Source organism: Argopecten irradians, chromosome 4, assembly GCF_041381155.1.
Source record: "Argopecten irradians isolate NY chromosome 4, Ai_NY, whole genome shotgun sequence".
In the NCBI taxonomy this organism is placed as follows: Eukaryota; Metazoa; Mollusca; class Bivalvia; order Pectinida; family Pectinidae; genus Argopecten; species Argopecten irradians.
In genome coordinates, this window is record NC_091137.1 from 16,674,630 (window position 1) to 16,687,811 (window position 13,182).

The 13,182-nt window shown below is 32.3% G+C and overlaps 1 protein-coding gene and 1 pseudogene across 2 annotated transcripts; one reads left to right on the plus strand and one right to left on the minus strand.

Annotated features, from left to right (window-relative positions):
- Positions 1-357: 357 nt before the first annotated feature.
- Positions 358-4,182, minus strand: LOC138322124 (uncharacterized; annotated as a pseudogene).
- A 364-nt stretch (positions 4,183-4,546) lies between these two features.
- LOC138320779 (uncharacterized) lies at positions 4,547-11,837 on the plus strand. 2 transcript variants are annotated; one of them, XM_069263990.1, is made up of 6 exons: positions 4,547-5,234; positions 5,758-5,796; positions 6,121-6,212; positions 6,378-6,449; positions 7,423-7,550; positions 8,785-11,837. In XM_069263990.1, the coding sequence occupies exons 1-6, from the start codon at positions 5,210-5,212 to the stop codon at positions 8,810-8,812; spliced, it is 384 nt and encodes a 127-aa protein (XP_069120091.1). In that variant the 5' UTR covers positions 4,547-5,209; the 3' UTR covers positions 8,813-11,837. The 2 variants fall into 2 exon arrangements, with proteins under 2 accessions (XP_069120091.1, XP_069120090.1); XM_069263989.1 differs by lacking the exon at positions 5,758-5,796 and adding an exon at positions 8,448-8,536.
- Positions 11,838-13,182: the final 1,345 nt, after the last annotated feature.

Sequence of the window (13,182 nt, forward strand, 5' to 3'; positions counted from 1 at the left end):
AACAACACTGGAATGGATCTAAGTTGTGGTTAATAAAGAAAACAATAGTAGTTTGAGAACAGAAAGCATTGTCTTTTGTAGTCTTTCCTTTTTGTCCACTTTGAATTCTCAAAATGTCACTCTTTCTCCTCTAAACACTAGTCAAAGCTAGTCAATTGATGGAAGTTCGGAACAACTGGCTTTAATGTTGTCAAGTTCAGAGTAAATAGAGTACATATGCAATAATTGTATATATTTTTCATCCCATACATACAATAGTTCTTAAGTATTACATTTCATGTTATATAATTTAAGATTTTCATTACATTCAAACTCATGCTATATAAGTTATGAAAACGGAAAGCACACTATACTGGACTACAGTTGATTATGAGGGACGCCACACAGTGGATAAACATTGAACTTCCTCCGGACGCCATCTTCCCATGTGATAACGGGACCAGGATCAGCCCCCGACTGGGTCTTCGGCTCACAAGCAAGATCGAGCCAAGTGCCGAACGGCCCAATGATCAAACAAATTTCAGGTCCATCATGATCATTTGGCTGGCCATCATGTCATACCGTAAATTCACTCTTCTTGTTTCCCCAAAAAACTTCTTTTCCACTTGGATTTGTCCCATTCAACCAATGGGGAACTGCGGTACGCCGGGTGATAGTCTTGGGAAGGTCGTTCTTCCATTTTTCATTAGGAAGAATAGCTAAATCTACTGCTTTGTTAATATTCTTGCACCTTTGTCTAGCAACATCCCTGCTGTCAAATATCCCGTATCGGGGATATAACACAGAACATTTCAGTGAAAACAAGCAATACCCGATGTGGAATGGTTCGAAATGAACACACTCGTACTCTATATGTTTGAGAATTTGCTGGGAGGCCGGTGTCCGCGGACAATGGAGCGATGAATTTCCTGGCCCGGAGATATGTGCGACTGAGGGGTTGTTGAGAAGCAGTAAATCTTTCGAGTTATACTGATGGGTATAAATTAGATTCGAACCAAGAATCTTTGCTAATAACATGTCCGGGATCATTCGCGACTCATCTTTAGATAAAATTATATCCTGGTCGCTTAAACGACGGACGTACTGTCCAGAGAGGCCATTTAGAGCGAGCATTATGGTGTCGTCATTTCGCGCGGGGTGTTTATATAAAAAAGGCGTGCTGATACTTTCGTTGAATCCACTGGCAAATAGAATACGTTGTAGGCAATCCAAATCTTCTTGGGAGAACATAGCCACCATTTCTTGAAGCAGTACAACAAGGGTCGAACCATTTTGAGTGGCGTTGACGCAGTAGATTAGCGTGAACTGGTGTTGCGTTGGCACACTATTTCCATCAACATGCCAACCTTCATCACCCTCTCCGGGAATACAGCAATATACGGATCCGGAGTCTTCGGGTGATATTCCCGTCTTTGTGAACTTGTCTCCTGAAAAGCAGGTCCAATTTGGTTTTTAAAAGTTAATTGTTCTCGCCATGTTAATGTTTGGTTGCGGAACAGCAGGAATCTGTGCATGTTAGCTTCCTCTCGTAATGCGTCTGCGCAGCTCTGGTTCAGTGATGCCAAGTTGATACCAACGACCTCCGCGCCAAACACTTTCGTGAGCGGTCTTATTTCATAGTCACATGTGGCGAAGGAAATCTGCCAATAAAGTATTATTATTATTCCATTTAAGATAAGAAAATTTAAAACCGTAACTGGTACACTGGTCATTCAATCGGTGTACCAGTTATACAAGTACATTATAACATCGATGTACATTATAACTATAGTGCATCGAGTTCGGATGTTACACAAGAGCATCCATTTTAAAACTAAATGGCTATTTCCATAACAACTGGTTGCCACCAAGGTCACAAATTCCCAAAAAGTGTCAGTTCATGGATGATGTATGCTTGTCCGTCTCAAAGAATACATGGTTACATTCAATTTATAAAAATAGGACACATACGTTCAACATTTCAAGTAATTATTCATTTTCTTATTCGCAGTTAGGGAGTAATTAGGTTTTCCGATGAGAAACATTTTCGGATTTTCTTAAATACTCTTACACCTATCACATCCGAACATTACAACAGTAACAAACATTACGTTTTACATCCGAGGAGTTTCGATTTCTGGTCATTAGAATGTGTATCATTTCAAGTAATATACCAGTTCTTAGAATTTAAATATCAATGATTTCTAGTCTATTTGATTTAAACATTTAGTTTCCGAATATACAAATAGGATTAGACCCAAGTTATTAATGAACTTATGATTCGTCTTCTCTCATTTATCAACAGTAATCCTATTGCAAAATAAGAATTAATATTTCTTTAAACTTGTAACATTGAACCTAAATAAACAGGACATGAGATTCATTTTTGAAAAACCGTATCAGTACAGTCCCCAAACTGATATGATATTATCACGCCTTTCGAAATCTGCCGCAAGTTGCATGATGCTTAAATTCAATAACATAAGATGTAGTAAATGATAAGTTCACTGGTCTAAAAACGTGGCCAACACTTGACACTTGACGGATGTCTATGAAATTAGAGAGAATTTAATCCCTACCTGATTGTAACTTTCCTCCAATAAACCGCCATGAACATCCGCCCACAGAAGGAGAATCGTGGTAACCAGAATCATAGTTATGGTATAACAATGACTTGGGAGGTACGTATCATTACTCTGTGTACATATTAACCTACGTTATAATTAATGGGAACAGTGGTACGACACCGATGTCATCGCTTAACCTATATATACCTCAGTAAACTCACTTCTCACGTATTAATATATCAGAGATAAAGATGAATCGTTTATAAATTGAAAAAACAAACCAACATTATGATGGCGCCACAACGAACAGCTAAATATGATACACAATTTTTAATTTTCGTTTTATATACTGAACAAATATAAAGCCATGTCCTGTATGGCGTTAAGTTCAAATTAGAATTTTTTTTTTCATTTTTTAAGTTTCCCGACTTGTTTGTAACAAATATAAGAATATAATATAATTATAATTGGCATACATACAGGACATTGCACTTAAGCAGTGGAGAAAAGACAACACCGTAAAATTAATGATTTTCACAAAGTAGCAGATTTAGTTCCTTTTCACTTTAATGCAGAAGGTGTTTTTCAACAACTTCAATTCTCTTTCTAATATCTTAGCAAATTTGACAAATAAGAATAAAATGGAATTTCATCTCCATTATCACGATAAGGGTCACAAAACTTACATATTGGAATAACTTCCAGATTCTATACTCAAGTTATGTGCCGATAACCTTATTTTTGTCAATACAATACGATTTTTGTTTGTGATATACTTTGTCAAATAACCTTGAAACAACTTAACTTGTCTCACCAGGTATCTATATAAATGACACTTGAGAGAGTTTTCCGATATAAATTACGATTCTTGTCGAGCTTAATCATAAATTATTTGTTTATTATTGAAGGAAAAATGGTATGCTAGTTTACCCAAACATCAACAAAACCATAATTGTAAATAGGTCTTTAACAAATTCTACCCAATCCAATACATTGTTCGATTTTGGTAAATTCAGTATAACATTATACGCAGTTTTCAAAATGCAGTTATTAGAATATACAATTTTGAATCAGTATTTTATCATACAATACTCTCTGGTGTAGAAAAGAGGAAAACGTCTCAGTTCAATATAAACCAATTACATTGCACGTGGATAGCATGTAAGTCAATATCGTCATAATACAGATTGGAGACTGAAATATAGCAAAAGTATATCAACTAACTGTGGTCGGTTTTGCATTTTCGAAACTAGAAGTTAAACATTGATAACATAAAAAGAAAATGTCACATCCAAGTTACTTATGCGGTAATATTGACACTGGCCATTCGATTTTCAGCATTTTACTTTAATAAATATATATAAAAAGATACCATATCTTATTTTCAATCTAATTTATATTTGAATAAGAATTCTTTTTTTTTACAGCGATGTTCTACGATTGGTGTGTAGCATAGAGCATCGAAGTGGAGCGGAATCATGGGGACGTATCGTAAAGCACCTATGTGGAGCTGAATCATTGGGGCGTATCGTAAAGCATCAATGTGGAGCGGAATCATGGGGGCGTATCGTAAAGCATCAATGTGGAGCGGGATCATCGGGGCGTATCGTAAAGCATCAATGTGGAGCTGAATCATCGGGGCGTATCGTAAAGCATCAATGTGGAGCGGAATCATAAGTCTAACTTTAAGTAGAGTGACACTGTTTTATATTTTTTTAATAAACTTTGTATCGAATTTTTATGGTAATTTATTTGAATGTCTTCCTACAGCAATATCATCATGATTTCAGAAATTCGCTCAGAATTGGTTAGTTTAAAATTGATTGTTATATATAATACATACAGATTTATAATCCTTCTTATAAACCTTTCGTTTGTTTTTTATGAATGGTTTTATTATGTCTTGATTTATTTCAATGTATTATCTTCCTACATGCTTGTTATCTATATGCTATATGCATACAGTGTAAACAATAATTGAAATTGGCTCCAGGTATACGTAAATGATATGTTCAATTTGATGCATTCTATCTTAAAGTTTACAAAACAAAGTAAAGATTTACTTATATAGTATCAGTTTAAGATTACTGATTGCTCAATATAACAAAATATCATTAAGATTTCATACTGTTTCTTCTCAAACTCGTATCAAGGGAAGTAATTCGTGAACATAAGTTGTCTGAGATGTTTAACAATTTGTACGTTAATGTACATATACTAGTCATGTGAGACCGTAAACCACCAATTATAAATTTACCATTTGAGTTTTTCCCTTAGAACCACAATCATCATTCATACTTTATTTTGGTCTCTCCCAACAATATAAAAGACCAAAACTTAGTATTATACCTTCAATTCAATATCAAACACTACACACAAACATCGACTGATTAACTACTGCATTGGTTATCAAGTGTTTCTCATGAAGCAAATACCATAGTAAGTTGTATTATTCACTATTAAAACTTATATATCGGTAAAGCGCGGTTATTTTGGCGGAATACTAGTAATCAACAAAGTATTCATATGAATGCACCACCTTAACCGATTATATTTCCAAATAAAGCGCCAGATAGCATATCTAATAAAACTTTATCTATCTTATCTTTGTCAGAACTATACTTAGCACCAGTCACTCACTTAACACTACACCGGAATCAGATATGGGGTTCAAAACAATGACGTTATGTAAGTAAGTAAATTGTGGGGTAAATTTGCATTTATATTTACTAAAATATTCGTTACAACATGGTTTGAATTACTATTAAAAATCAGGATAAAGAAAAAACTTTCATTAGAAATTTCAAAGTGTCAGTGGAGATAATTATACTCTGATGATCCCAGCATAATTCAATCACACATACATGCAAGTCTTCTCCATAACAACTATCGTTTAGGATAAATAAATCTTGTCCTATCATAACCTGAACCGAAACCAAACAGCAGCCATTTTTACAAAATGCGAATAGAAGAAGTTTGCTATAGCGCACTTTCAAAACTTTATGAACCTATGTAATCTTATGAAACAAGGAAATTAGAAATGTCTGTCTTAGTACTCGTGCAAAAATAAATATTTTTATTGTAGATTTAAGACAAGAGATATACATGTACTAAAATGAGCTATGATGTTTGACTAAACAGAGTAACAAAAAAGTACGAAAATGAGTAAATTGTTGAAATAAATACATGTTTATCTTTGTTTATGTTGCAGGTTGTTTTGCCATTGTAATCGTACGTATTTTACCGGGTGGTAAGTTTCTTTTTCTATGTATTGCAATATCAATGCTGTATATTACAGAAAGACAAACTGTTTTTATCAGATTGAACATATTCATGTTTTGTCTATTTCATGTCATATATATTGAAACAATTCAGAATCAAACACAATTATATAAAAAGAGTGGTATTTCTGAGTTTTCAATCACAACAAAAGTTTCAAAAGTTATCCTACAAAAATATTTGCAAAAACTTTTAAAAGATATGTTTGAATCAGGCAATACGTATTTTAAAAGTAATAACCAATACGGCTGGAAGAAGCACTATTTAATTATTCTTGCATTCTGATCTATCGCAGTTACGTCCCTTTGTTTCAAACCGTCAGTACTGACAAAAGCAACTCCGATTGATCAGATTAAAGTGACAGGAACCGCCTGTGGGCATGATGAAGTGAGTTAACTAAATCATGTACATTAAGTTTTATATACAAATGTATTTGCATATTGTCGTTTTTCGTATTTACTTGACATACCCAATGTTTGGTTTTGTTAAATCATTATATAGCTTTATCAAATTGTGTGTAGTAATCAATGAAATCTTACATGAGTTTTGTAGAACTGTTTCTTGGAGGAGGTAACAACTGGTGATTTCCGAGACGTCTTCAATGCAGGATGCCGTTCAGTTGCTGTAAGTAAAGCCAAAGTTCTAGGGACCTGTGACTGCAAACTATCCCAGAGAGTAAGTGAAGTAGCTAATATTTCTACCCTAAATGTAAGCCGCAGTCTTTTATATGTAATTGAAGACAATTGTTTTATAGAATCCAGACACAAAAATCAAAATTTTATTCTCTTTAGCGGGAATACGTTTATGTTTTTCAGTAATAATGGAACAATTTTCGTCCCAGTGAAAGATACGTCTTTGTACTTGAGTAACGACCGATAGTTATGTAGTGGATATGATTATCCTTCCTGCATACCTTGCATCGTACTGCAATACCATTGTAAAATGTTTGAAGTGATAATATCACATTCTGTTCGAATTACTTATCCGTCTTTGCATATTACAAAATTTCCCCCTTGCCGACATGCATCTTAATGTGACGTCATTACTTCGTAGCACACATTGAGTCGTTTTCTCTAAACTGTATGACGTTACTCTCACAAATACATGACGTAACAATCAATACCTATCCACAAGGAGAGGTACCACTATAATATGCAAATGCAGACATGTTTATGGTGTCAATACAGATGACATGACATCGTGTCATATATCCATACACTGTACGGTATACCGCTAGCGGTGTTAGTATTCCGTTAATACGTCATCGTCATTCATATAGAACCCATCAATTACGGGATTCAAATTATTTTTTTTAATTTAATTTTTTTTTTAATTCAAAATTTATTATATAATTTATTTGTATCAATATATACACCATAATACGTGTAAAATAAAACACAAATACAAAACTATTTTACTCGTTCTTATAACATACTGTTGCAATCTAAAGGTGCATTCGTTCGGGAAAAATATTATATATGATGTAATTTACAGTTCTATACATGTTTTTGGGCTGTCTTTTAATTTTGACATGTGTTAAAAATTCAACATCAGTATACCTTTGTTTTCTGATAAAGTTTACACTTTTCTGTAATAGATATGCAATATAATGGCACAGATAAACGCAGCAGCAGGAAAACGGTCGCTAGTAATCTATGGTCAGTGTAACAGTACTCCACTAAGTCGTCCATGTAACAGTTTTCTCTGTGGACAACAAACCCGACCGTAAGTAGTCAACCTGTACTTAAAGTTCAATCAATAAAACCTTAATTGGAACGTAGTCCTAATTTAATTTCTTAAACCCAGGGAACCTGTTTTAATGCTCGTGTAAAATATAGTTCATTAATCATTATAACATGTATCATTCATATACTTATTCCATAGAGATATTAAAACGGGTCTGATTCCCTCGTTTTTTATACACGACATGTAAAATAAAGCATATTTATCATTATATATAATGTTATATGTATCTCTGAAGTATTGATGTCATTACATCAATGCTATTTCATTTATGAAGTATGAAAACCTAAATCAAAAGTGAACTTTAGCAAACAAATAATATGTCAATTATTTGTAAAAGAACTTACATGAGTATTTATGTAAATGATATCTATTAAACGAGTTCAATAATTTAATATGACACAAGCCTTTAGGCGAGACACATATCAAATTATTTTACGAGTTTGATAAATTTCATATAACGTAGTCCCGCGTTCAGTATTCTATTTATCATATATCTAATATTAATGGAAATAAAGACAAAATTTTACGCTTCATCTGTGTATAAGACAGTCTCTGATATGTAACGTTTCTCTCTACCAGTTCAGTTTTTTAACCTTTTGTCTATAGAGACAATCGTATAACGTCATACTTTAATAAAGACGTCATTATTAACTGTGACATCACAATTGTGTTATTACACGTTCTAGCAATAGTTATGACATGTTTGAACCACATGGTGGAATGGGTTGATAATGTAATTACATATTTTGATATGGTTTCACTTATTAATCGAGCGACTTTTTAAAAGCATTTTTTCTGCTTTTAAGTTGGAAGTCGTATTTGATATGATAAATAAGGATCATTACAGTGTACATTAATAACAGTACTATGAACCAGTTACAGCCCCACTTTTACAATGTCAGCAATGTCCACACCCGGTAGCTTCTGTCGCCAACTGTACCATGGTCACATGTGAACCCTCGCAAGTAAGATTTCACTGTCTACAACATTTCACAGCCTTGTTCTCGTTGCTGTCAATATTTCAACATGCTAAAGTTGTGTATTAGAACAAAGTGTGCCAAGCTCAAAAATAGAAAAATAAAAAATGATATATGCATTATGACTTATCATTTGTATCTACAATGTATTTAGGAAAATATTCACACAGTAAAGAAAAATGATCAGGCATCTGTATACAATATCTGATGTGAAAAAATAAGTATTTTCTTTGCAGGTGTGCTACAGTGAATTTACATGTTTGATGACACTACCTTACGATACTTGCGCGGCTGCAGAGCACCGTCAGTAAGTTGATGATAGCAAATTAAATATTCTCAACATTTTGTCCCTCACAATTACCATTTAAGCTATGTATGTCCAATAAAACCGCCATTGGTTTGATCTAATTTTACTCTATAAAAGCATAAAAATATGTTTTTGTTTGACAATGAAATGCAAATTGCAGCTACAAATCATATCTCACAAATACGAGAAATTCAGTATTAAATCGATACTCTCACACTATACACATGTATATGTATTTTTTATCAAATTTTTTGGCAAATAAAAAAAAACAAACAAAGAAAAAAAATAACAAAAAAAACCATGTATGCTGCAGACTATGTTTTGTCTTTATGTCTCATGCGTCATTTTACAATTAATAAAAGTGATACACCATTATTGTTACATTTATGCCATAATGGTACTACAACACACCAAACATAATGGTACTACAACACACCAAACAAGCCGGGACTTAGCTAGGCGTTCACAGAGAACCTTATGTTCTGAATGTTGTGACGGGGACCAGTGTATGTTGACAGACTGTTACCAGCTCCAACACAAGTAACACGATATCGATAAAACAATACCTATATTATTATCGAGTTACAAATTTATCTGGGGAACAACAGGGAATGGTAAAATAACTTCTATTTTCAAACATTCTGCTTCTTGGCCATCCTCAGTAATGGGGAAACAAAACGCCATGGTGAAGATGTGTTCTGAAAGAAAAACAAATCATACTTTAACATAATGTTGCAGTCTGCGTTAAAAGCGAAACAACGAATAATTATAATAATATAGTTCAATGAAATTAGTATCCATAGGCCACGCGATTTACGGAGAATGCTGATGATAGTGCAAGGAATGCAAAACCAGAAGTTCTAGAATAATTAGCTTTTTATTACACCTCCATACACATTGATCAAAAACTGCTTGCATAAAAACTATTATGGCAACAGAACCAAATGACGAAGAAGCAACGAACATAGCCGTGATTGTATCGCGTATGAACTTGTATCGACGAGCATATCTTAAGTTCATGTTCGAAATGTGTCACAAAAGCGCAACACTGTCGCTAGAACAATCTCGAGCATATCGAATCACTAAGATATATATATATATATGTATTTTAACTCTTTGCCGATGATACTTCACTTTATGAAATAATAACTGATAACCATGTAGAAATTGCAGATAATCTAACCAATGATCTAAGTAATATCAATAATTGGGCAAAGAAGTGGGACATTAATTTTAATCCTTCAAAAACAGAACTGTACTTTTCTCAAGAAAAAGACATATATTTAATCCTGATATTTTATTTGCAGATGGTATTGTAAACTCAGTTCTATTTTACAAACATTTGGGGGTAACTTTCAGTAGTGATGGTAAATGGTCCAAACATATTAATAATATTTTATACTCAGGCCTCTAAAAGACTAAATATTTTAAGATTACTAAAACAAAATGTAGATAAAAAGAGCCTTTAAAAATTTATACATCCTTTATAAGACCTGTTTTAGAATATGGTGATGTCATTTGGGATAATTGTACAAAACAAGAAAAAGACTTATTAGAATCTGTACAGATAGACGCAATAAGAAGCCTGAGAAGAGGAACATTGCATAATAAACTTTATGCTGAAGTTGGACTTGATTCACTTGCATTCGGACGAAAACTCCATAAATCAATATTGATGTTTAAAATTGTAAATAATGAATCCCCTAGATTTCTTACTAATTTGATTGAATCATTCTTTAATGATAATAATAATACTGCTTACACATTAAGGAATAACCACCTGTTTAATTCCCCCTCTGTAGAACTGAATTGTACTTCATCAGCTTTATTCCCTCAATGCTAAGAGAATTTAATCAAACAGATATAGAACTCATATTTAACAATTCATGAGAACAATTTAAAAAAGGTATCAAAATAAATGATTATATTCCTACTACAGAAATTTCTAATATCTTTAAATATCATGGCGACCGTAAATACAATATTATTCTGTACCAGCTAAGAAACCAAGCAAGTGATTTAAACTCTGATCTTTATCACGATCATTTAAGAGAATCTCCAGCCTGTTCCTGTTTTTATACCAATGAAAATTCATATCACTTTTTCTTTGACTGTAGACACTTCTGTGAACAGAGAGAAGTTCTTATACAGGGAATACAGAACTTAGGTTTACCAGATAATCATATTCAATTAAACATTGAAACACTATCATATGGATGTAAATTTTGCAATAATGATATTAACAAAGATATTTTACAATGCGTGATAGAATATATCCGCAATACTAAAAGTTTTGATTTCAGATAAACATATATTTTACATACATGTATTATAGCCCTCTGCATATATAAGCAAATAACAAGTAACAAGTACCCATATCTAATTACTTGATAGTCAAAATACTTCTTAGCAGTGCAATTAAACTCTTGTATATGTTAATATTTATTTCTAATTAACTCTAAACTATCCAATTTTTTTCCATATTCAACTGAAGACAAAATCCTCATTTTTTGTCAGAGTCTCATACATATTCCAAGGGGATGGGTCATTGTGCGTAAGCACCGGGACTTTTTGGCCTAATATCTCATGGTGTGTATGTATGTTAGTCTGTCAATAAACGAGTATGATTTTTATCCCTATCCAAAAACTACAATATTTAGGAATATGAAATCCAAAAAATTAAACTTGTTCTGAAACATTTTCTATTAAAAATAAAATTGGAGTTATCCCCCTTTAATTAGTAATTATTAATATTATTATCACTATACTGTAACTAATTCAATTTATTTGTATATATAAATATATGTATTAATGAATTGCAGAATGAATTCATGTTTATACTTTGAAATATGATTTGGAGAGGACTTAAATCGGCGTAGCCTGATGTCCAATCCTATTGATGTACATAATGTCGATAAAATATTGTTGAAAAATTGAAGATTATCCACCGGCGACACAGCATAAACAATTGTTATCATTTGAACAAGCACTTATGTTTAATTGTATACATGTATATCTAATTAATTAAAAAATACATATAAAATGATATGTTTTGTATTTGTTGTCTGTACAATCAGTACAATGTACCTCATTCCATATAGGATATAGTGTCATGTTTTTTTCGGGATTCAATTAGTTATTTTTTAAACTTTATTCGGAATTAAAAAGAAAGCTAAAACTGTTCAACGATGGAAACACTGCAAACTAAGTAGCTCATGTTACTAAATAAAATACTATTTCGTATACTCCTGTTTTTAATAGATAAGAACAACCATCCGTCAGCGGTGCAGAACCTTTGATTTCTATGGCCTAGTATATGGTTACAACACCAAACAAATGCGAGTTTTCCTGTGTAACATACGTTTACATTTGATGTATTTTTTATTAATTGTTTAGGAGGTGATGGTAAATGTAGTATTAACGTTAAGTTGAAAACTTTTGTGACTTAAACTTATCAAACTTGTTTTACATTCTTTACATTATTTTCATAAATCCAAATCCGTTTAGGAAAGGTAGTGGGTCTTTAGGTACGGCACTTTACGTTATATATATTTCCATATACGTGTTTAGTTTAAACATATTTTATTGTGTCAAATATGTACAATAGGATAGGGCACAAGTTTTTCCAACTTATATTAAGCCCTTTCCATACAATATTAGGAAACACAAACAAAATTATACAAGATGACATTAACAATAAAATAGTATTTTTTGTGGAAGTGTGGATAAGGGAAAGATTAAGATAGGATGGAAGAAGGTGCAGGTATATGAAAAGAATGTGACAGAGGCCTTCATTTATATTATCATAAATTATAGTTAAAATGTCAACAAAACTGTAAAAACCTGTTTTGGAAAGATGTTTTCAAAAGTTAGTGTAAACTTACTTTAAAGTCTGAAAATATTAAAAAGAAAAATGATAATGTTCTTAAAGTTCCTATTTGGTATAATAAATCAATAAAAATTAACAATAAAAGTTTTTTTTTATAAAGAATGGTTTCAGAAGGGTGTTGAGGTCCTGAATGATATGATAAAAATAGTGAAAATGTTGAGTTTTACAGTCTATATGAGTTTAATCAGAAATTTAATATGCATACAGATTTTCTTACATATCAAGGTTGTAATCAATGCCATTAAAAACACTTTCTCATCAGAGGAAATTTCCAATAGGATTTTAAATTACCATTCATTCCAAAAAACTTAGAAATATTTGTTAAGCATAAAAAATGAGCAAGTGATTTTTGTAAGGCACTTTGCCAGAACACTACTGTTGCTACAGGAAGAAAAAAATGGGATGATATTTTTGGTTTTGACAATCAAAAATGGAGAC

Coding starts and splice junctions, on each gene's coding strand:
- LOC138320779 (XM_069263989.1), top strand. CDS start 5,210: ATGGGGTTCAAAACAATGACGTTAT. Junction 6,213..6,377: donor CCGCCTGTGGGCATGATGAA/GTGAGTTAACTA, acceptor TGAGTTTTGTAG/AACTGTTTCTTGGAGGAGGT. Junction 7,551..8,447: donor TGTGGACAACAAACCCGACC/GTAAGTAGTCAA, acceptor ACTATGAACCAG/TTACAGCCCCACTTTTACAA.